The sequence below is a fragment of the Engraulis encrasicolus genome, chromosome 21 (genome assembly GCF_034702125.1).
Source record: "Engraulis encrasicolus isolate BLACKSEA-1 chromosome 21, IST_EnEncr_1.0, whole genome shotgun sequence".
In the NCBI taxonomy this organism is placed as follows: Eukaryota; Metazoa; Chordata; class Actinopteri; order Clupeiformes; family Engraulidae; genus Engraulis; species Engraulis encrasicolus.
In genome coordinates this window covers 13,504,888-13,526,877 of record NC_085877.1, presented here as the reverse complement: position 1 = coordinate 13,526,877, position 21,990 = coordinate 13,504,888, and the positions used below count along the sequence as shown (strand labels likewise).

The 21,990-nt window shown below is 42.6% G+C and overlaps 1 protein-coding gene across 1 annotated transcript; it reads right to left on the bottom strand.

Moving 5' to 3' along the window:
* Window positions 1–10,071: 10,071 nt before the first annotated feature.
* LOC134436908 (amino acid transporter heavy chain SLC3A2-like) lies at window positions 10,072–21,388 on the bottom strand. The gene is made up of 9 exons (XM_063186243.1): window positions 21,290–21,388; window positions 20,750–20,926; window positions 20,375–20,565; window positions 18,460–18,633; window positions 16,043–16,137; window positions 15,402–15,547; window positions 13,984–14,287; window positions 12,033–12,098; window positions 10,072–11,627 (listed from the first exon to the last, which is right to left on the bottom strand). Exons 2-9 carry the CDS (start codon window positions 20,914–20,916, stop codon window positions 11,283–11,285), a joined length of 1,488 nt encoding a protein of 495 aa, XP_063042313.1. The 5' UTR covers window positions 20,917–20,926; window positions 21,290–21,388; the 3' UTR covers window positions 10,072–11,282.
* Window positions 21,389–21,990: the final 602 nt, after the last annotated feature.

Sequence of the window (21,990 nt, the reverse complement as noted above, 5' to 3'; positions counted from 1 at the left end):
GTGTGTGTGTGTGTGTGTGTGTGTGTGTGTGTGTGTGTGTGTGTGTGTGTGTGTGTGTGTGTGTGTGTGTGTGTGTGTGTGTGTGTGTGTTATCCTCCTGACTACCAGCAGTTCATTTTTGTCCTCTCTAGAGGACATTTGTAAACCGCAATATCTCCCACCCCATACACACTACTGTGCTAACTCCCAATGGTCTTTGAAGAGGACATTCAGAGCTTTCCAATGATACCATGTGTGTAGGGGTGGGGTTTTGGGAACTTTCTATTTCTTTGCAAGGAAAATGGTGTCCATTAAAATTAGGGAAAGTAAATGCATAATACTTTAAAGTGGGCAATTATTGTCTTAAAACATCATCTCTATATGTTATTTCAATCTCTTCAGAGCACAATTAAACCATTTCTAAATTAATGTAACATTATTTAATTCCCATATTTAGGCGTTAAAGAAATGTCCTCTAAAATGGACATTGGTAGTGACATCTTCCATTTTGTTAGTATTTTTCTAGTCAGAAAGTCAGTATCAGAATCAGAAGGAGAGACACTTTACAGCACATTATTGATAAATAATCCTAGATGTGATGTTTGAGGAAGATGCTGAAGGTTCAGAGACCTCTTAGGATTAATTTCAAGCAGGAAAAGTAGAATCAGAATAAGCAGAACGTTTCCTATTGATGCATTTGTCGCCCCATGTGGAGCATGACTCTGATGTGTGTCTGAACTTTGCAGGACAATATTTCAATCAAAAATTAAATTAAGACTAAATTAATCCTATAGACATGAACACATGTTTGTTCCAGAGATAATAACCCATATTTCACACATCAGAACTATAAAATTAGTCAACTCTGGTGAAAGTTCTCAGTTGAGGGACCACATGTCATTCAAGCTTCAACTGCAAGTTCAGTTGCTTAAAACAAAATTGCTTTGACTTGAGATGACCTGCATGAATGATAATGGTCACAGACACATCCAGTTTCCACCTCAAACCAATAAAACACTCATTGTAAACTCATAAATGCTCAAATTTACTAATTATTAAACTGATTGTTATGCTTTTTCATCCAGATTGATTGATAGCAATTAAGGTACATTTTCAATGTACGGCCTTCCAATGTCCACTGTAATGGACATATTAAATCTTTAAAATAAAAAATAAAATTTCAAAAAAAATGTTGTCAATCTCATTTTTTGGCTTTAAGCAATTGGGAGAGTGAAAAAAACCAAAGATTTTTAAACTTTTTTTCCCCTGGTAGTCAGGAGGATAGATAGCTGGCTGAATGTCAGTGTTTTTGACCCAGTAAGACCGAGAGACCGGCATGACTGTGCATCGCCGAAAGCTCAGTTTCACATCTGACGACAGAATGAGAGAGAGAGAGAGAGAGAGAGAGAGAGAGAGAGAGAGAGAGAGAGAGAGAGAGAGAGAGAGAGAGAGAGAGAGAGAGAGACAGACAAACAGACAGACAGACAGACAGACAGACAGACAGACAGACAGACAGACAGACAGACAGACAGACGGACGGACGGACGGACGGACGGACGGACGGACGGACGGACGGACGGACAGACAGACAGACAGACAGACAGACAGACAGACATACAGACAGACAGACAGACAGACAGACAGACAGACAGACAGACAGACAGACAGACCGACAGACAGACAGACAGACAGACGGACAGACAGACAAAGACACAATGACAGAGTCAAAGAATGAGAAAAATAGTCAGAGAATAAGAAGGGAGAAGAGTTGCTAGACACTCAACCTCTCCATTATCCTCTGACATTGGAGGGTTTATGTCGAACGTAAGAAGGAAAATACATATACTGTGCCTCTAAAATAACAATCCGATGCAACCACTGCATGATTATATCATAAATAAAAAGGAAGAAAAATCTGTCTTTTTCTGTTACCTGTTTTTTTTTTTATTGCATTAAGACTAACTTTTCTAAATATGTCCTCTGAGGAATTCATCCGTGTGGCACCAGATTTTTCTTCCTTTTTATATAGGGTTTCATAGGCCTATCTATATGAAGCATTCAGCTGGGAATGGACCTTTTTCATAGGATGTCAGACACTATCAAACACTTTTGATGCATTAAAATGTATAAGTTGCATCTGGTGGCATAAACATTAGAAACACCACTGTTTATAACTGCAAGTCTTTGCTTCAAAATGGAACTTGTCTGAGGTGCTATTGTGAAGGTACTATTCCCTTCATGAAGGCACCTCCATTACGGAAAAAAACGGAAGATTCACAGGAATGTTGATAGAAGTAAACAAGGCAGCTATGACAAAACAGATAATGGTAGAGATAGGAAATTGGGTTTACGAATGAAGGTATTTATACAAAAATTTTTAAGAATGGAATACCACACAATGTAGGTAGGTCTACCACAATGGAAATGCAAATACTGCACATACCACACTTAAATGGATGGATACCGTGCAAGGAAAATGAACACAGAGATTCAAACAAAGGGACAGCATAGCATAGAAAAAGTCTGGGACTGAATAAGCCTGCCTGAAAAAACATTCCTGAAAACACCAATCGGGCATAATTGGGTGTCGCTATGACTACACAGAGAGAAATACGAAAGGAAACAGGGGATGGCACATGAAAAGAAAAGATGACAATTAGCTATTAATAGACATTTTCAACAATTTGTTGTTAAAAGCCTTGTAATTGTATTAGATAGGGAGTCATGCTGTTCCTTCGTTTCTTTAGATTCATCTTGACAAAATTTAAATTGATAGGTATTGTTGAATAGAATTGGTGTGTGGGATTGGCATTCTATAATCTTTCTGTAATTATGTGCAAGAGTACATGCACAAATAATTTGCTTCAAATAACCTAATCAATATATGAACAATCAACTGTTCGCTTTTAATTACAAACTGCATTTATCTGCTGTCATAGTCTAACAACTTTTCATAATCAGCAGTCATAATCTGAAAGCCTATTTCAGTTAAGGTAGAGACAGCAGATTCAAAACATAAGCATAAGGCCTGTCCGGCACATCATTTAAATGACATAATCTAGGGGCTAAAATGCCACACCTTTTTCACCTTCTTATGTATTGATATTCTTGTGTAACCTTCATGTGTTTATTTAGATAGGTCTATCTATTCTTATTGATATTGACTTCAGTATATTTTCCAGTCACAACGTATCCACTAATGCTTGTGTTTTTATTTTTGGATGTCTCCATGTCTTTTGTTTATGTTATTTATGTTGTTTCAAGTCTTTTTTACTTAGGCCCTCCTGTTAGCACTTTGGTCAGCTGCTTTTGTTTTGTTAAAAGTGCATTACAAATAAACTTTGACTTGACTTGACTTGAAAATATGAAGGTTGCTAATGACAAAAAACATGACTGCAAAATCTTTTTAAAGGTGCACTGTGTAATATTTGTACAAATTCTTTCCAGAATTCATGCTGCCTATTCACAGTAATTATACAGTATATCACGAAAGTGAATACACCCCTCACAGTTTTGCAGATTTTTGAGTATATCTTTTCATAGGAAAGCATTACAGAAATGTAACTTTGACACAATGATTAGTGACCTTTTAACAACATATTTAACCGCTTAAATGTCTTGTTCACTCAGAAAAAAACAAAATACAGCCATTAATGTTTGAACATGTACTCACAAAAGTGAGTACACCCCAGATTAAAATCCGGTAGAGAAGGGGCTATGTTGGCTCGAATAGTCTCGAAAGGAAACGAAATGAAAAGGGATGACAAGGGAGGTCATCAGTGTGCGTTTCAACCTTTCTTTGCATTGAACTTTTACATTTTGAGTCTGCATTTGGCTTAAATGGATTGGTGTGAGATTTGAATGCAATCCTATGGAGAATATCATGATCTGCTTCAGTAGTCACAGTGCATGTTGACATGCATGTTTCTTTTAGGTGTATTTCAGATTGCCAATGTTGACAGCATTCATGCATCCCCAAACCATGTCAGTCCCACTACCATGCTTGGCTTATGAGAGGATACACCTTTTTTGTACAACTCACTTGTTTACCACCACACATGCTTGACACCATCTAAAGCAAATTTGTTTATCTTGGTCTCTTCAGATCACACAACATGGTTCCAGTGATCCATATCCTTGGTCTGTTCATCTCTCTTGAGACCAAGATAAACAAATTTGCTTTAGATGGTGTCAAGCATGTGTGGTGGTAAACAAGTGAGTTGTACAAAAAAGGTGTATCCTCTCATAAGCCAAGCATGGTAGTAGGACTGACATGGTTTGGGGATGCATGAATGCTGTCAACATTGGCAATCTGAAATACACCTAAAAGAAACATACATGTCAACATGCACTGTGACTACTGAAGCAGATCATGATATTCTCCATAGGATTGCATTCAAATCTCACACCAATCCATTTAAGCCAAATGCAGACTCAAAATGTAAAAGTTCAATGCAAAGAAAGGTTGAAACGCACACTGATGACCTCCCTTGTCATCCCTTTTCATTTCGTTTCATTTCGAGACGATTCGAGCCAACATAGCCCCTTCTCTACCGGATTTTAATCTGGGGTGTACTCACTTTTGTGAGTACATGTTCAAACATTAATGGCTGTATTTTGTTTTTTTCTGAGTGAACAAGAAATTTAAGCGGTTAAATATGTTGTTAAAAGGTCACTAATCATTGTGTCAAAGTTACATTTCTGTAATGCTTTCCTATGAAAAGATATACTTAAACATCTGCAAAACTGTGAGGGGTGTATTCACTTTCGTGATATACTGTATATTTTTTACATACCACCACCGTCAAATTCTATTCAATTCAAGTATTCTTTATGACTTGGAAAATAGCATTTTTCATAGGCTTACATGAAAGGGTGATCTTCTACGTGTCCGCCATTTTGAATTTCCAGAAATAGACATTTTTAGCTGTAAAACTTACTGTACTTTGGTCATACTAGTAAACATTAGTTTATTAGTTCGGAAATATTCATGAAAAGATCGAATTTGACAATAGGCAGCACAGTTCCAATGAGCAGCATGATTACAATTCCTACTCTGGCCACCATAGTGCACCTTTAAGGAATAGAGAGAGCTCCAATTCAACATTTTTTTTAATTAATTAATCTTTATTTTACCCGGAAAATAGACTCGTTGAGATTAAAAATCTCTTTTACAAGGGCCTCCTGGCCAAGTGGTAGCACAAGTTTGGCTACAAAGTTCAAAGTACTTCACAAAAACAAGTAAAACAAAACAAATCAATGAAAACAAGGGAGTCAGTTGCAAGTGCTCTCATCCTGGAATTAAATTGACTCAATGGAAACAGTTCCGTTCATTTAAAATACTTTTGTAAATTGTTCCATGAGGCAGGAGCAGAAAAAGCAAAGGCCCTTTTCCCTGTTCTGTGGGCCTACAAAAACAGAGGACAGAGAGTAGCAAATGGTCATTGGAGCGCAGACCATAAGATTCAAAACTCCTCATTGAGATTAGACTGCAGATGTAGGGTGGCAGTAGTCCAAGTATTGCCTTGTATATAAAAGTGTACCAGTGAATGAGTCTCCTGGTAGCCAGTGAAGGCCATTGCACTCTGGCATATACATAGTTCACAGTAATGAGTTAGAGCTCTACAGTTAGTAATGAACCTCAGGGCAGCATGATTGACAAAGTCAGTCTTACTAAAAGTTGCAAAGACAAGGCACAAGACAAAGACAAGGCAACATTTCACACACAATTTCAATGTGGGCTTTGAATGTCAGTGTGTCATCAAGCACGATATTTATACGAATCTACCGTGCGCATTCACGCATGTACACACACACACACACACACACACACACACACACACACACACACACACACACACACACACACACACACACACACACACACACACACACACACACACACACACACACACACACACACACACACACACACACACACACACACACACACACACACACACACAACCAGGAAGGTTAATGTAAAGTGTTACCCACACATTGTTGGCATGATTGAAAATTATCTTTGATTGAACTCTCTCTGTGTGTGTGTGTGTGTGTGTGTGTGTGTGTGTGTGTGTGTGTGTGTGTGTGTGTGTGTGTGTGTGTGTGTGTGTGTGTGTGTGTGTGTGTGTGTGTGTGTGTGTGTGTGTGTGTGTGTGTGTGTGTGTGATCAAGCACAATATTTGTACAAATCTACCACACACACATGCGCACGCACAAACGCACATATGCACACACACACACAAACACACACACACCAGATTGAGCAATTACTGTAAAATGTAACTGTGTGTAGGCTATCCAGTGTGGATGTTGGCACTTTTGCGGTTTTAAATGCGGCGATCCATTTCACATTAATGCTGAAAATGAGCAGGCACAAGTGCAGCATTAAGGATTTCTTTCACCAAGAGCCGCTGAGGTGAAACGGAAGAATGGAGCAAAGTAGTTAAAGGTAGTGTTAAACATTCTGGATAATGAGAGACTGTAATAATCACCTCCTTGGTAACGATAATGTCCACCATCACGTTCTATCATGGCCACCTGCCAAAGCAAGGAGCCTTCAATTGAACATTACCTCATTGTGAGCCAGCTGTGAGCACACTTTACTTCTTTTATGAACGCAAATTACTTATTGTTTTGCACTCGAGAGAGAATTGGTCTGCAAAGCCACAAACTACAGTGAGAATGTCACGTACGTAGACCACCAAGATTTTAACCCCCTTTCGGCTGACAAATGTCACATGTTGGGTGAACACATGATTTGGACATTACAACAGGGGTAGGCAAAGTGAGGCCCGGGGGCCACATGTGACCCACTGAGCCATTCCATCTGGCCCGTATTGGTCCTACAAATAATAGATAAAACATATCTACCCAATATATGGGCCTTGGGGCTTTGAAATTGGCTACTGTAGGCCTATTCATCTAAATATTGTGCATGTCAATGTGCAGGAATTAAATAGTCAAAAAGTTCATGTCATAGTGTATTATTTGTTAATACTGACACAAGTTGCCTGTGACATTTCGCCACTCGCCAATATTTTAAACCCAATGTAGGACCGGATGAATATACGATGAACATTCACTGCTGGTTACACAATCTACGATCTTACAAAAAGGTGCGGTGGTGGCGCATGCTCACTCAGAGCTGGCAGAGAGAGAGAGGTCGAGAAGACAATTCTCTGCCGTCAAAAAGGCCACAAGTCATACTGAAACACCTGCTCCAGCATAACACGGCGAGGGAGAGAGAAGCACACTGCGCGCTCCGCGACCACATGTTGTCATAGCAAGAGAAGGGGCGCTGTGTTTTACCAGAACCCGGCGGAGACTCACAAATATCCCCCTCACCTAAAGCGTGATTTAAATATTCATCCTCCTTATTTACAGTAGATCTTATGCTGTACACACAGTGCACTTTGATGCTGTTATTAAAGGTTGCTATGAAAGGCTACGGCATTGCACATAGATATTCAAATAAGACAAAATGACAAATAAATTACAAATAAAATCATTTTTGAGGAATAGTTCCACACACTTTAGGTTCTGATTAATTAAAGTGTTTTCAAAAACAACCCGTCCGTGGTCTGTAGTCTGAGGGCCCAGAAACTGACAAAATGCAGCAACCAAAAGGTCTATGAGCAGGCAATTGAGTAATTTTACCATTGCAAGATCATTGAGTTCTATCTGAGCCTAAAGAAACAGCAGTGTCGACCGTAGCATGTGGCACAGTGCGCTACACACCGTACCATATGAGGGTGACCCGGGTTCGAGTTTGGCCTGGGTCCCTTCCTAACCCTACCCCGTCTCTCTCTGCGACTTACTTCCTGTCATCTCTTCAACTGTCCTGTCTAAGAAGCTAAAAACACCAAAAAACATTGAAAAAGCAAAGTGTACAAGGAAAATGCCTGTGGAATCAAAAACAACATCATCAAAAAGAAAGAAAAATGAGGCCAATCAATAGCCTCATATACTCAGTATGGTGTTGATAAGCATCTTAAACACACGTATAAGGGCCTTGTTAGCTACTAACTATTGACTATTAAGGACCTTAATAGCGTTATTAAAAAACACTTGTGAAAACCGCACAGACATTTTCTTTATGTGTGAGCTTTGATGCATGCCAGCACAGCACCTTTACACAACTCAAGGTAGCCTACTCCAAGGCCTACACTTCTGATGAAACTTGCTGATATACTTGGCTAATATATAATATACACATCTAAGATGCACACAAATAACCAGTTTTCGTGTATTAAGTGTGTCACAGGCTGTGCTCCATCCGGCACCTGAGCCAAAATGGGGGTAGTTTGTTTGTCAGCACACGTGGCTTTTAAAAAAAAAGATGTATTAGAGGCAGCTAATTGCTAGACTTATATGAACCATATACAGAAACAACCTCAAGTGGCATGAGAGCACAAGAAATATCTTTAAAAAATACAATGACTTAAGCCTATGACTGATATTGTAACATTACAATTCCCATAACTAACCTCCAATAATAGTTTGTGTGGTGTGAACAGAGTGTTACACCTGAGAGTGCAGTGGTGTAGTCTACGCAGAACGCAGGTATACACAGTCAGTATACCCACCTAAAATGTCAGGAATTTCAGTATATCCACCTAAAATGGACTGATTCAGTATTTAGAATAGCACAGTATACCCACTTCAAAAAAGTAGACTACACCACTGCTAGAGTGCAAACAATAGGCTATCAAGCGCCATAGAGGAGGCAGACAAATAAGTGGGGGGAACATTATGGACAGTTGTAATATTTTGACATTGACATGCAGAAAGGCTTGTTTCTAACCAAGAATAGTGTGTAGCGCAGTGTGCTCAGAGTATTAGATTGTTAATCACGAAACTACTGCAACAAAAAATTCTCGTGTTGTATGGGTTATTACGTTCACATTTCAAAGGCGTTACATGCTGCTATTTGTCTCTTTCAGCCGTAAATGCTGAGGATGGGGTTCTGTCGCCACTTGACATTGTTGGGAAATTTCACACACGCATAACGGCACTGGAGGCAGACGGAGATAAGCGGCAAGAGTAGGTGGAGAGCGCTGTCTGAAACACACAGACACACACACACACACACACACACACACACACACACACACACACACACGCACACAGACACACACACACACACGTGGTACACACATGTGCAAGATACGGGCCTCGATACCTGTGTGCAATAGGCCTACACTTGACAACAGCTAGATGAATTAAGAGCTGAACTCTTGAGTTGAACATTTTACACGGCAACACAGGTCACACATATAGGCATTTAAACACCAGGTATGGGCCTTGTCCGCTGCCATATGTGCCTCTGTGCACTACCGTTTAACATATTTGACAATGTACCACCATAGCCCTACTGAGTGAAAATGAATGCCCTGCATCTGTAAAACTGGGAAGAAATGTAGCAGACAGATGAATAGACAAGTACGTTCAATCAGTGGATGTTATGTACGTATCATTGCACATTTTCTAATCCTTTGGGGTACAACAGATTTTTGAGTCACTCCATGGCTGTGTATGTACTGTGCAGTATACACTTATGGAAGCTTTCCGTATCAGACAGATATTTTCATCCTATTGTCATTCAATCTCTATTGTCAACAAAAATGTGAAAGTTTTATTTAAACAGTTAGTGTGTGTGTGTGTGTGTGTGTGTGTGTGTGTGTGTGTGTGTGTGTGTGTGTGTGTGTGTGTGTGTGTGTGTGTGTGTGTGTGTGTGTGTGTGTGTGTGTGTGTGTGTGTGTGTGTGTGTGTGTGTGTGTGTGTGTGTGTGTGCTACCGTATGACACACTTTGAAACACCTGTGGCTCTATTTGTCTTTTCCGGCTTACAGGGGATGGGTATGTGTGTGTGTGGGTGTGTGTTTGCGTGGGTGTGTGTGTGAGTGTGCTGCTGGGTTGACAGATAACAGCACGTGTTGTTAAAGTATGACACACACCATATTATCTACAGTTGTCTGAAAAAAATGCTACAACACATACATTTAACACGTTCATTATCACTTCACTTGACAATCCGTACGCTAACAATGACAGAAAAGCAAGCTGAACAAAACAACAGCGCTTTGAATTGTGTGCCAGAATGTTTTTTTTATTTCCTCTCGACAGTTGGATGACACATAGGCCTCTCTCTCTCTCGCTCCCTCCCTAACTTTGTACAGAGGCAAAGTTGAAAGCACAAGGGCAATAAAAACAAGTTTGTAAGTTAACACTGTTCGTCTTTCCCACCACAATCGCTTATTCCTTTTTTCATAAACGTGCTTTAAAAGTAAACGTTTTTAAATTTCTTTCAAATGACCTTTTGACTTTGAAGCAAAATTTCAGTAAGTGCTCAGAAGAAGAAACCATCTCAGACTTTTTTCAAAGGCACATTTTTCAAATGCCTAACAAAGCGTAATCTCGCTTTTGATTTGTCAAAAGATTCCCCCTGTAGTTCACTTGAAATATTAAATTGGAACATTCAAATCTTTAACGTTTGCAGATCACTGAACCCTTTTTAATTTCAAGTTCTGACAGAATCTTTCTTCACTTTTACAAATAACATTGCCTCTTTTCAAATTCAACTCTTTTAAAACTTCTCCCCAAATCTACTGGTCATGTCTTCAATCTCCAGTCCCTGCAGCCATCGCCAAGTATTGTGTATTGTTTGGTTTATTCCATCTGCAGCCCATTTGTGCCTTCCCTGCCTGGCCAGACGTGTCAATCCCGGGTTCAGAAAGGTAAAAACCTTGCCACAAATTTGATCCAACCAGCTTTGAATCAGTTGATTGTAATGAGTACTCTAGACAAGTAGACCAGACACTGAGTGAAGGAAACTGTGGAAGGGTTTTTACGTACTTATGAACTGGGTTTTTTGACACCTATGCCAGTTGCACATTCTCCTTGTTTTATTTTATACATAGCCTTCAATCCCAAGCCCTTTGTCTACTCCAGCATGGTGTGGTGTTTGTGTTTGTTTGCCCTGTCTGTGCCCCCTCTTTGTTGACACTTTTCATCCTGCACCCCCTCTACCCTACAAAGTCAAAGTGCAGTTACTACATATTTTGTCAAAATTGAGTTTAGACTGAAAATTATTTTCATAATACCTCCTTTATCTCTTTCACAAAGCCTTATGGTCCAAATGTGTCTCGTTTTAGAGATATTGCTATGTCAAAATTTCAGTAGCTCCAATATCCACCCTAATACCAGTACTTTGAAAGTCTTTTTCTCAGTCTCAACGCTGGTGTAGACACTGCACTTCTGCCTTTGTAGGGCAGCCTAACTCCTCTGTGTTTTGATGTTTTATCCATGGAAGGGGTAGGAGAGCAGCACGGCCTGGCCGGGCCCGATCTCCAGCCCTTCCAGCTGCACCACTGAGTCCTGGGCCCGGTCGGCCTCCGTGGTCAGCAGTATGGTGGCCTCTGCTGGCAGGTCCTCGTGCTGCATCTTCAGCGTGACGCTGGAGTTGCCCCAGTTGACGGCGGTGATGAAGCGCTGGCTCTGGTCCCAGAGGCGCACGTAGGCCAGCGAGCTGTCGGAGCTGTGCAGGGCCGCGTAGTCGCCGTGGGCCAGAGAGCGCTCCTTGCCGCGCAGGTCGCTCAGCACCCGGAACCAGTCGCGGCGGGCCTTGAGCTCGGCTCTCTGTTCCTGAACGTGAGAAAGGGGGTGGTAGAGGTGGGGGGAGAGAGAGAGAGAGAGAGAGAGAGAGAGAGAGAGAGAGAGAGAGAGAGAGAGAGAGAGAGAGAGAGAAAGAAAGAAAGAAAGAAAGAAAGAAAGAAAGAAAGAAAGAAAGAAAGAAAGAAAGAAAGAAAGAAAGAAAGAAAGAAAGAAAGAAAGAAAGAAAGGAAAAGAAAAAAGTAACAAGGTGAAAAAGTCAGAAAGGAAATAACAAGACAAAAAATTGTGTCATTTATTTGGGAGAAAAATAGCGACAGCTTTTGTGGTCCAATATCTGCATGTCTACAGTTATAAACACATCAGGTAACATGGAGAGTTTCAGAATGGAAAAACGTGAAAGGATGTGAGTAGGTTACTAAGGCAACCAAGAAGCACCTGTATTGCGGCGTTGTTCTCTACAACCTCGTCAAAGTCCCATGTCATCTCAGGGTTGACAGTGTCCTACAGTACAGACAAACACATCACACCATTATCAGAATGCAACCGGGAAAGAGTTCATGAAGATCTATTTAGCTGTGTGTTTCTCGGCAACATCCTTGCTACTGTAACTATGTTGTGATGTAATTTCCCATTGGCAGCCAACAAAGTTGCTAAGGATTTGTAACAGACACGTTCAAGAAACAGGTTCCAGATCTATTCAGATCTTGTGATCATAGGTTTAGTCTTTTTTCCTACCATGGACAAATCTTAAAGCAAGAGTGAATGAATGGCTATCCAATTCAAACAGGCTAAATGTATAGAATTCAATTCTATTCAATGTATTCTAATGACTTTAATTCAAGGAACACCAAGAAGTGTAGGTTTCATCTGTGGTTAAAAGCTGACAGACTCAAAGCCAAATTGTCTCTTTTGGAGAACTACAGAGAAATGCTCCACTCTTCCAAACTTACTTGGTGGTGTTATGGACCATGGGGTGCAACAAGCTGAATTTAGAATGGCAGTGCACCATGAATTTAGCTGTATTTTCAAAACATTACTTTACAGCATTAAGAATGAACAAAAATGTGTTGGATGCTACTTCAAAAAATAGCGGCATCATTTTGTTAATTGAAAGGACTGTTGACCCTGAACTGTATCTCTGTGTGTGAATGAAACGTCTTGAACATCTAATGTAGCCTCCTTTCCCCCTAATGGAAAAAATGGTGAGAGTGCGCTATTGTTGAGAAACTGATAACATAAAAGACTTCAACAGAGCGCAAAAAGAACCTTTGAACGTCACACACACAAAATCTTTTGACTTCATGTTTTCATTTTCGCCCACAGCATAATTTCTCACCGTTCGTCTCGCCCCCTCAGCGCCCCCACCACCTCCACCACCTCACCTCCTGCCACCCCACAAACCTCACCCCACCTCCCCTCCACATCATACACACATCTGACACTCACGCACACAGTTTCACACCCCACCTCCCTCTCTGCCTGCATACTGTGACTCTTTCACCCCATCCCCCCCTCTCCTTTACTTGGACCCCTCTCTCTCTCTCTCTCTCTCTCTCTCTCTCTCTCTCTCTCTCTCTCTCTCTCTCTCTCTCTCTCTCTCTATCTCTCTCTCTCTCTCCACCTGCTGCCCATTCTCTTGCTCACCCCCTCTCTCCATTTCACTCTTTCGTCTTCATTTTCTCTCTCTCTCTCTCTCTCTCTCTCTCTCTCTCTCTCTCTCTCTCTCTCTCTCTCTCTCTCTCCCCTTTAACTTTGTCCTCCAATGATCTTTGTTACTGTGGTTGAATACACAGGGGTGTGCTGTTGTTCTCTCTGCCTGGCTGTGCTATCCTTTCTCACCTTCGCTTTGCCTTTTCCTTCAACTGCAGTTTCCTTCTCGACCACTGGGTGGTGCTCATGAAGCAGTGGTCCAGTGGGGTGAGACACCATCATCAACTCGTGGAGCCTCAGGAGGCCATCTCCCACCGTTTCCTATACTCCCTCTCTCTTCTCCTCTCCTCTCCTCTCACAACTCCCTCCTTCTCCTATTTCTGTTCTCTCTTCCTTCACCTCTCCTCTCTTCTTCTCCTTTCACTCTACTACGGCCCGACTCGTCTCATAATTCCCTCCTTCTCCTACTCCTAGCTTGTCCTCTTCCCTCTCTCCTCTCCTCCTCTCATTACTATTACTCCCCTACTCATCCCATACCCCCCCCCTTCACCCGCTCCTGCTCTCTCTTCCCTCTCTCCTCTCTTCTCACTTTCTCCCTGTTCCGCCCCCACTCATCTCATAACTCCCTCCTTCTCCTACTTCTGTTCTCTCTCCTCTCTTCTCTCCTCTCCTCTCACTCTATTACGCCCCCTACACATCTCATAACTACCCCGCCCGCCTCTCCCCACCAACTCACCTTATCCTCCAGGCCGATCTCGTCCCCGTAGTTGAACACCGGCGTGCCGGGCAGCGTGAAGAGCATCAGCTCGTAGAGCTTCAGAAACCTGGGCGTGACCACGGTGGCCAGGTGGCCCTGGCTGGGCCTGCTGAGGCTCCATCCCAGCCGGGTCTGCAGGTTGCTGGAGTACAGCTCCTGGATGGTGCTGGCCCACAGCTGCCCGCTCATGTCCGGCGCCAGCTGGGGCATCAGCATGTTGACGCCCGTGGTGTTGAGGAGGAGGTTGGCGTTCTGGACGTCGTCGGACGCACCCATGAAAGCTCTGAAGGCGAAGGGACCACGCACAGAGAGAAGGATGGAAGAAAGAGAGAGAAGGAGACAGAGAGAGAGAGAGAGAGAGAGACAGAGACAGAGAGAGATGCAGACAGAGAGAGAGAGGATGAGGGAGATAGTTAATTTGCTGTAGCCTACTACTGAGAGGGAGATTGTCAAAATGCCTATGCTGATTTTGATGTATGTAGGATAAATAATGCATTTTGTTGTGAGTTGCTTTTTTTTAGTTTGGCGATATTAGTCTGGCTTCAATATAGCTGTCTGTAGAGTATGAGGATTGTTGCTTGTGAAACCAGCATTGCAATTAAAAATGTATCCTTAATTTGTAGTTAAATTTCTTGATCACTTGGATGTTGCTTAAGTATAGTTCATTGAAATACGGAGTTAGAACATGTATTGTCCACTTTATAAAGACATTCTCTGTTATTTCAATAATCTGAGCAACACTTATGACACTCTTATTTCATAACCAGCAGAGGTCGCTGTTGACTGAACATGGGTTAGTGAGGACTGTAGATCTTTCACTTTACAATCAACCACAGTCATAAAAAAAAATGATTCGGACTGTGCATTTTTGCATTCATGACACTTCCTCATCATCCTCAAGTTGAAGCCAGTGGTGTAGTCTACATAGAATGCGGTATACAGAGTATACCCACTTCTAAATTTCAGGGATTTCAGTATACCCACTTAAAATTGACTGATCCATTGTTTTGAATAGCACAAATATATACATTATACCCACTTCTAAAAATGCTCAAATATACAGTATACCCACCATAAAAAAAAGCAGACTACACCACTGGTTGAAGCTGTAACTCTTCTATGGTACTATGGTACTTCTATGGTAGTATCTTGTCAATGACTATTACAGCGTTCCACTGGTGGAACGTTATGCATTATGGGGTATTGCATTGGTATTGTCGTAGAAATGTTGTTATGATGTAGTTGAGTCTTTCCAGAAAAGAGTGCAAAAGAACAAAGGTCTCATCGGTGGGCCCATCTGCACAAACAAAACGGCCACCAATAAAAGCTAAAGGACCCTAAATTATTTTTTTTAAAAGCACTGAAAAAAATGTGCTGTGTGCGGTGGTGAAACCCACTTCTTCCTGATCCCCTCGACCGGCTCCTTGACCTCCACGGCCTCCTGGAGGGGTGCCCAGTGCTCGGGCTCGATGGGCAGGAGGTCCTGCATGGAGTCGAACAGGAGGCCATCCACACCCTTGCTAGTCCAGTGCTCCACGGCCTCCTGCCAAAACACAAATATAACAAGGGTGATTGAGTGACACCAGTGCAGTGTGTGTGTGCGTGTGTGTGCGTGTGTGTGTGTGTGTGTGTGTGTGTGTGTGTGTGTGTGTGTGTGTGTGTGTGTGTGTGTGTGTGTGTGTGTGTGTGTGTGTGTGTGTGTGTGTGTCAGTGTCTGTGTGTGTGTAGTGCATGTGCATTTGTGTGTGTGTGCGTGTGTGTGTGTGTGTGTGTGTGTGTGTGTGTGTGTGTGTGTGTGTGTGTGTGTGTGTGTGTGTGTGTGTGTGTGTGTGTGTGTGTGTGTGTGTGTGTGTGTGTGTGTGTGTTCTATCTACAGCTGCCTTCTCTCTGCAGCTGCCCAGATTGTTCACCAGCCTGCGATTGTTCACCCCGGTGTCCAGCATGGTATGCCCACCCCCTGTGCCACCCCCGTACCCAGTATATTGTGTGCCCCTGTGCCACCCCTGTGCCCAGATTCCATGACGCCCACTGCACTGACCTTCAGTTTCTGTCCCAGGGCACCCAGGCCTCCCCTGAACCATGTGCTGGACGACTCGTCATAGTTAGGAGTCAGGTCCAACACAATGGAAATACCTGTCAATGGAAACAAGCACAAGGCAAAAGAAATGTAATTACTACAATTACTAAAATAGGTGGAGTAAACATATCTCATTTGTCTACTAAGAAGCATTTCCTTGATTGAAATGATGGATGGTTTGAAAAGGCCTTAAAGGGGGAAAGAAATAAACAAAAAATAACAGAATTGCCATTAAAATAGGTTGTTCAAAAATGTGTATCTGTCTTCTGAGAAGAGCTTTCTGAGAAGAACTCGCTTGAAACTAGAAATGCACTCAGAGAGTGCAGCCCTCCGCCAAGGGTGCTGGTTGATAGAACATTTGACTATTATATGTTACACCCTAATTTTGTTCAAGTCTTTCTGCCTTGTTTTTGTGGAGTTACTTGTAGAAACTGGATTGTCAAAACTCGCCCTATCCCACAATGGTGAAGAATCTTTTTTTTTAAATCCTGGATCCGAATTGTGGTCTGGATCACCACCAAAATTGAATCACTTGTTCCTTTTGTCATTTCCACAAAGTTTAACCCATTAGCCAACATGATCTCCAAAAATTCAGTGCTCCTTGACACTGATGTTAAGGACACAAAATCCGTGTCCAGGAGCACTGATTTTGCCAAAATTCTGTGCTCCTGGACACAGAATTGTTTTCCGTGATGGACACACAGAAGTGCTCTCTCTAATACTCCCACAGCTCTATGTTTCCACAGTCTTGTGTTTTCTCAGAATTTTTCTAATTTCAAATATTTTTTCTTAAAAAAAAACATTTCTTACTGACAGGCTAGGGTTAGGGATTGTTTTGGTCTGGGCACAGCTAGTTTTCTTTCATTCATTATATGAACTTGATAGCCTATCAACCAACTGGAAAAGGTATTTCTTAAAAATATGCCTTTAATGACAGGTTAAGGTTAGGGAATGTTTTGATCAGGGTACAACTTAAATTGCTATAGCATTATTTTGTTTAGGATTAGCATTTGGTATGTATTTTCTAACGATAGAGTTAACACAGTGCTGTGGTAATAGCCTGTAGAAAGCACTTCCGTGTGCCCATCACAGAAAATAATTCAGTGTCCAGGAGCACGGAAAACAATTCCGTGTCCAGGAGCACGGAATTTTGGCAAAATCCGTGCTCCTGGACACGGATTTCGTGTCCTTAACATCCGTGTCCAGGAGCACAGAATTTTTGGAGATCAGGCTGCCTTAACGCAGAGCCTATGTTATAACCTTCCTGTCACCAAAATTGTAATGGCTATGTCTTAATGTGTTACTAAAGGCTTTTAGTACTGTCATAGCAATGTTGTTATTGTTGTTGTTAATTTTCAGCAAACAGTCAATGGGCCCGCCGGCGACCCCATCTGCATTAAGAGGCTACTCAAAATCCATTCATAACATGTTGAGTTATAATGCTGGCAGACAGACAGACAGACAGACAGACAGACAGACAGACAGACAGACAGACAGACAGCAACCAATGTATCCTCCTTGGCTGAGGTAATAATTAAAACATCATTGGAGTTGATTTCAAATTTGTGAATTATTTCCAAGAAGATTAACTTATCTACTGTCTGTGGTCACCTTTGATCGGACATGTGCACTGTATGTGTGTGTGTGTGTGTGTGTGTGTGTGTGTGTGTGTGTGTGTGTGTGTGTGTGTGTGTGTGTGTGTGCGTGTATGTGTGTGCGTGTGTGTGTGTGTGTGTGTGTGTGTGTGTGTGTGTGTGTGTGTGTGTGTGTGTTTGTCTAAAGCCAACGTTATCACTATTTCTCTGTATATGTTTTACTCAACAAGATTGCAAAGGAAACTCCCATGCACTCTCCTCACGTGTGTCATTTTTGTGGAGAACTTGCCTCACGCCTTAACGCTGGAATTAAATCCTGCAAATGAAGACAGTGTGCTCAAGTATTCTTTTGTAATGTTGACCTTATGGATCTATAATGCACCTGGCCAAAGGAGTTGTGCTAGAAGGACATGGCATTAAGACATTATGCCACCCTGCGACTGATTACCATTATCGTAGGCCTTGTCCAGGAGTCAACCATACGCTCTCTCTCTCCCTCTCTCTCTCTATCAAACTACAGTATATAACAATCTCTCTCTCCCCTTTAACTTTGTCTTCCAATATTCTTTGATACTGTGGTTGAATTCACAGGGGCGTGCTGTTGACCTCTCTGCCTGGCTTACTTTGCCCTTCTCTTGGCTGCTTACCCTTCTTGTGTCCAGTAGTTAAGGCTATTGAGGAGTTGACCATGCTCTCTCTCTCTCTCTCTCTCTCTCTCTCTCTCTCTCTCTCTCTCTCTCTCTCTCTCTCTCTCTCTCTCTGGGTCGGGGTAAGACTACTCACCCTTCTTGTGGGCCTTGTCCAGTAGGCTCTGTAGTTTCTCCATGGTGCCTATGGCCGGGTCGATGGTGTTCCAGTCCAGAGTAGCCAGGTGGTCACGCTGGACGTTGTGGAGCGGCCCCAGGATCAGGCCCTTCAACTTCAGCTGACCCAGGCTGTCCAGCCTTTCCTCCACTCCTGCAGAGACAGGAGGAGAAGGGGGAGAGAGAAATTAGTAGTGATATTATTGTAAACAACAATACACCAATACACAAATCATCATAAGGTGGAAACATGCCTATACATACAGAGAAGCGACAGAGAGACAGACAGACATACAGACAGACAGATAGACAGAGAGAGAGAGAGAGAGAGAGAGAGAGAGAGAGAGAGAGAGAGAGAGAGAGAGAGAGAGAGAGAGAGAGAGAGAGAGAGAGAGAGAGAGAGAGAGAGAGAGAGCGAGAGAGAGAGAGAGAGAGAGAGAGAGAGAGAGAGAGAGATATGAGGAGGAGGGGGGTCTGGGTTATAAGACATCAGTACTGCGGTTTTCAAGATGGAAATAAGTGAGGCACCAAGTAAGCTACAGTATACATACAGTAGATTCAGAGAGAGAGACAAACAAAGGAACAGAAACCGAGAGTAGGGAAGTTAAAGAAGGGAAGAGTGAACTCATCTGCCAATTATTTTTAATCATTAAACTGGCTACTGGCAGCGCTCAAGGGCAAAATCAATCAGTGCCCTGCCATTAAAGTGCCACTCAGAATACTCAGTTCCAACTCCCCAATCAGGAACCAATGGCAGAGCTCACTCACATATCCCACCCCCTCAATACCCCCTCTCCCTTAACCCCGAGAAGGGTCTGACTGCAGAGCCGCAGAGCCAACAGATTTGTCTCACTGCAATTTCTTAGCTGCAGATTTGTCCCACACATGTGCACTATCTATTGTAGAGCAATTAACAGCAATTAATTTAACATCACAGGAGGATTTTAAAGAACCCTGATACGTATGCATGGGGCAACTGCAGGTGTGACAAATCTGTAATGGGACAAATCGTCAGGCTCTGTGGTTCTCCAATCAGATACTACTGCTGCTGGCCCACACCATATGCACCCTAAACAAACTTTGCCATCCATAGATTTCCTTTCAATTCACATATCCCTCCATATTACAAATTAAGGTAAATAGCATGAGGGTATGGTAAGGGCAGGGGTTTCAACCAGAGGTCATGGCCAACTGGTAGTCCATGGCAGTACTGCTGGTTCTCCGTGACTTGCTAGTGCAGACTAACTGCACACACTGAATGGTGGTCAATGGCCCAGTAGTACCAGTTGAAAACCCCGGATAAAAGGGTATGGAGGGTTTAGTAAGACCAGGCTACCCCCTCCTCTCCTGAAACTAAAACGAGGAAGCACACAAACAGCAGAGGTCAGCGTTTCCACACGTGTGGAGCGGCCCCAAGGAAGGACAGTCACAAGACACAGGCCTGAAGTGCTGACTGGCGTGCATGGCTGTCTGTCTGGCTCTGGCTGGCTGAGAGGTCGTTAGTTACTCAGCCAGCAGTTATATATTCACACTTCCACCTCTTTTATGCTCAGTGGACATTATTGTCGTTGAAATATGACATCAGGGTTGGATAAGGGAAATGGTATTCTGTGCTGAGGGAGAAAGGCGAAGGCGAGCCATGCCACACTCATGGCCATGCAGGCCCTGCAACTATTTTGTTTTTAAACTGAGACCATACAGTAGTGTGTGTTAAGTACTAAATGTGCCAGGAGTACGGTAGGTATAATTATTTGTGTTGTTTATGAAAACTTGAAAAAAAAGGATTATGTCTAGGCCTACATGTATTCTGTCCTGGATGGGTAGGGGCTGTTTTTTTATAGTAGCCTGAGAGCATGCAATGCAATGACATAACAACATCTTGGAAAGAGACCAACCTGCCAAGCCCTTGGCCCCGGCGAAGGCTTCCATGTTCCTGATTTGGTACAAAGGCCCCTCGTTCCACCAGTTCATCTCGGGTAGCTCTTTACAGCGGGGAGCCTGAATAATGATCACGATGGCGCCTGCCAACATGCCCAGCCAGCCGAGCCAGAAGAGGATGAGCAAGAACCACCTTGTTCGGACCCACCTAATTGACAAAAGAAAAGCGTTTCAGTGTAATTTAGGCGACAGTTGGCACCATAATACACTGCAAAAATGTAATGTTAATTCAACACTTATATAGTACTCTGGGACCAAATACACTCTTGAAGGTGTTAAATTAACTTTTTCTGTGTACTCAATGCCATTACATGTTTTATGTTTTGACTTACCCTGCGGTTCCAGCAACTCGCATGAGCTCTTCTTTGGAGAGACCCGTGAACTTCACATCGTCTTCGGATACATTCACCTTGACGGTGCCGTTCTTGGCGTCCCCCGTCATCGGCTGCTTCTCCTCCAAGTCATTTAGCTCCACGTCCTTCATCTCCACGCTACTCATGTCGGCGACGCTAAATGATAGACGGAACTGTCTGGTTAAACTGATTTACGCGCCTTATAACTTACGCGCTTTATATGGATGCGCAACTGGTTGCCAATTATAGACTTGTCACCAAACTTAAACCAGACGATACATTTACTAAACATAATCACGTTTTATGGTAGTACACGCAACGAGTGCCGAAAGGGAGGCGAATAATCAGTTTTGCCGTTTCTACAACTTATACACAGACAAATACAAGGCGCACAAAGTGCTCTTGTGTGTCCATTGCTTTGCCTACTTCCATAATCTAATTGTCCCCGTTCAGTTGAAAACAACATATTCAACAAAGTCTACAACAAGCAGAAGCGATAAATGTTCAATTCATACTCACCTTTTCAACACTGAATAACGGTAAGGTAATTTTCCAGGGTGACGGCTAACTCCGGGGGCGTCAAATCTCTCAAGCTCAAGGTGCAAGTTCCAACCGATGCGCAGGGACGGTCTCGTTTATAAACCCCTGGCGCACCACCCAAGCAAGACCCAAACGGGTAGAACTCCGCCTACTGCATTAGGTCTATGTCCATGAAGAGTTGCAAGTTATCATTCTTGCTCATAAAAATACATTTTAACAGAGGTGTAGAAAAATTAGAAGTACCCTACAGTAGGCCTACACCTAATTCATTAGGTAGGCTACACTGTAAGAACTGGTGTAGAAACTATGTAAGATCATGTTGTAGTTTGATCAGTAAGAGTAGGCTAATTCTACTCCACACACCTCTGCGCTTTAATAAGAAGAATGATACAGTTCACAAACTTTCCATTTTTATTTTTTATTTTTTATTTTTTAAATCAGCAGACACTGAAAAAGAGGCACACAACAGGCAATACAGGCGGCAACATTCAGGTGATGTTCAACCTCTACCCTCACCTCCAGTTCCCAGGAGCAAGCCAGGAATGTCACGGACAAGCAAAAGGCTACAGAAGTGTTTCAAACTGGTGGTGAAGCGAGAAAAATGCCAAGGCCGTGTGGAAAAGGACATGACAGACAGACAAGTTGCTGATGTGTGGACGGTTTATTCAAACTAAACAGAG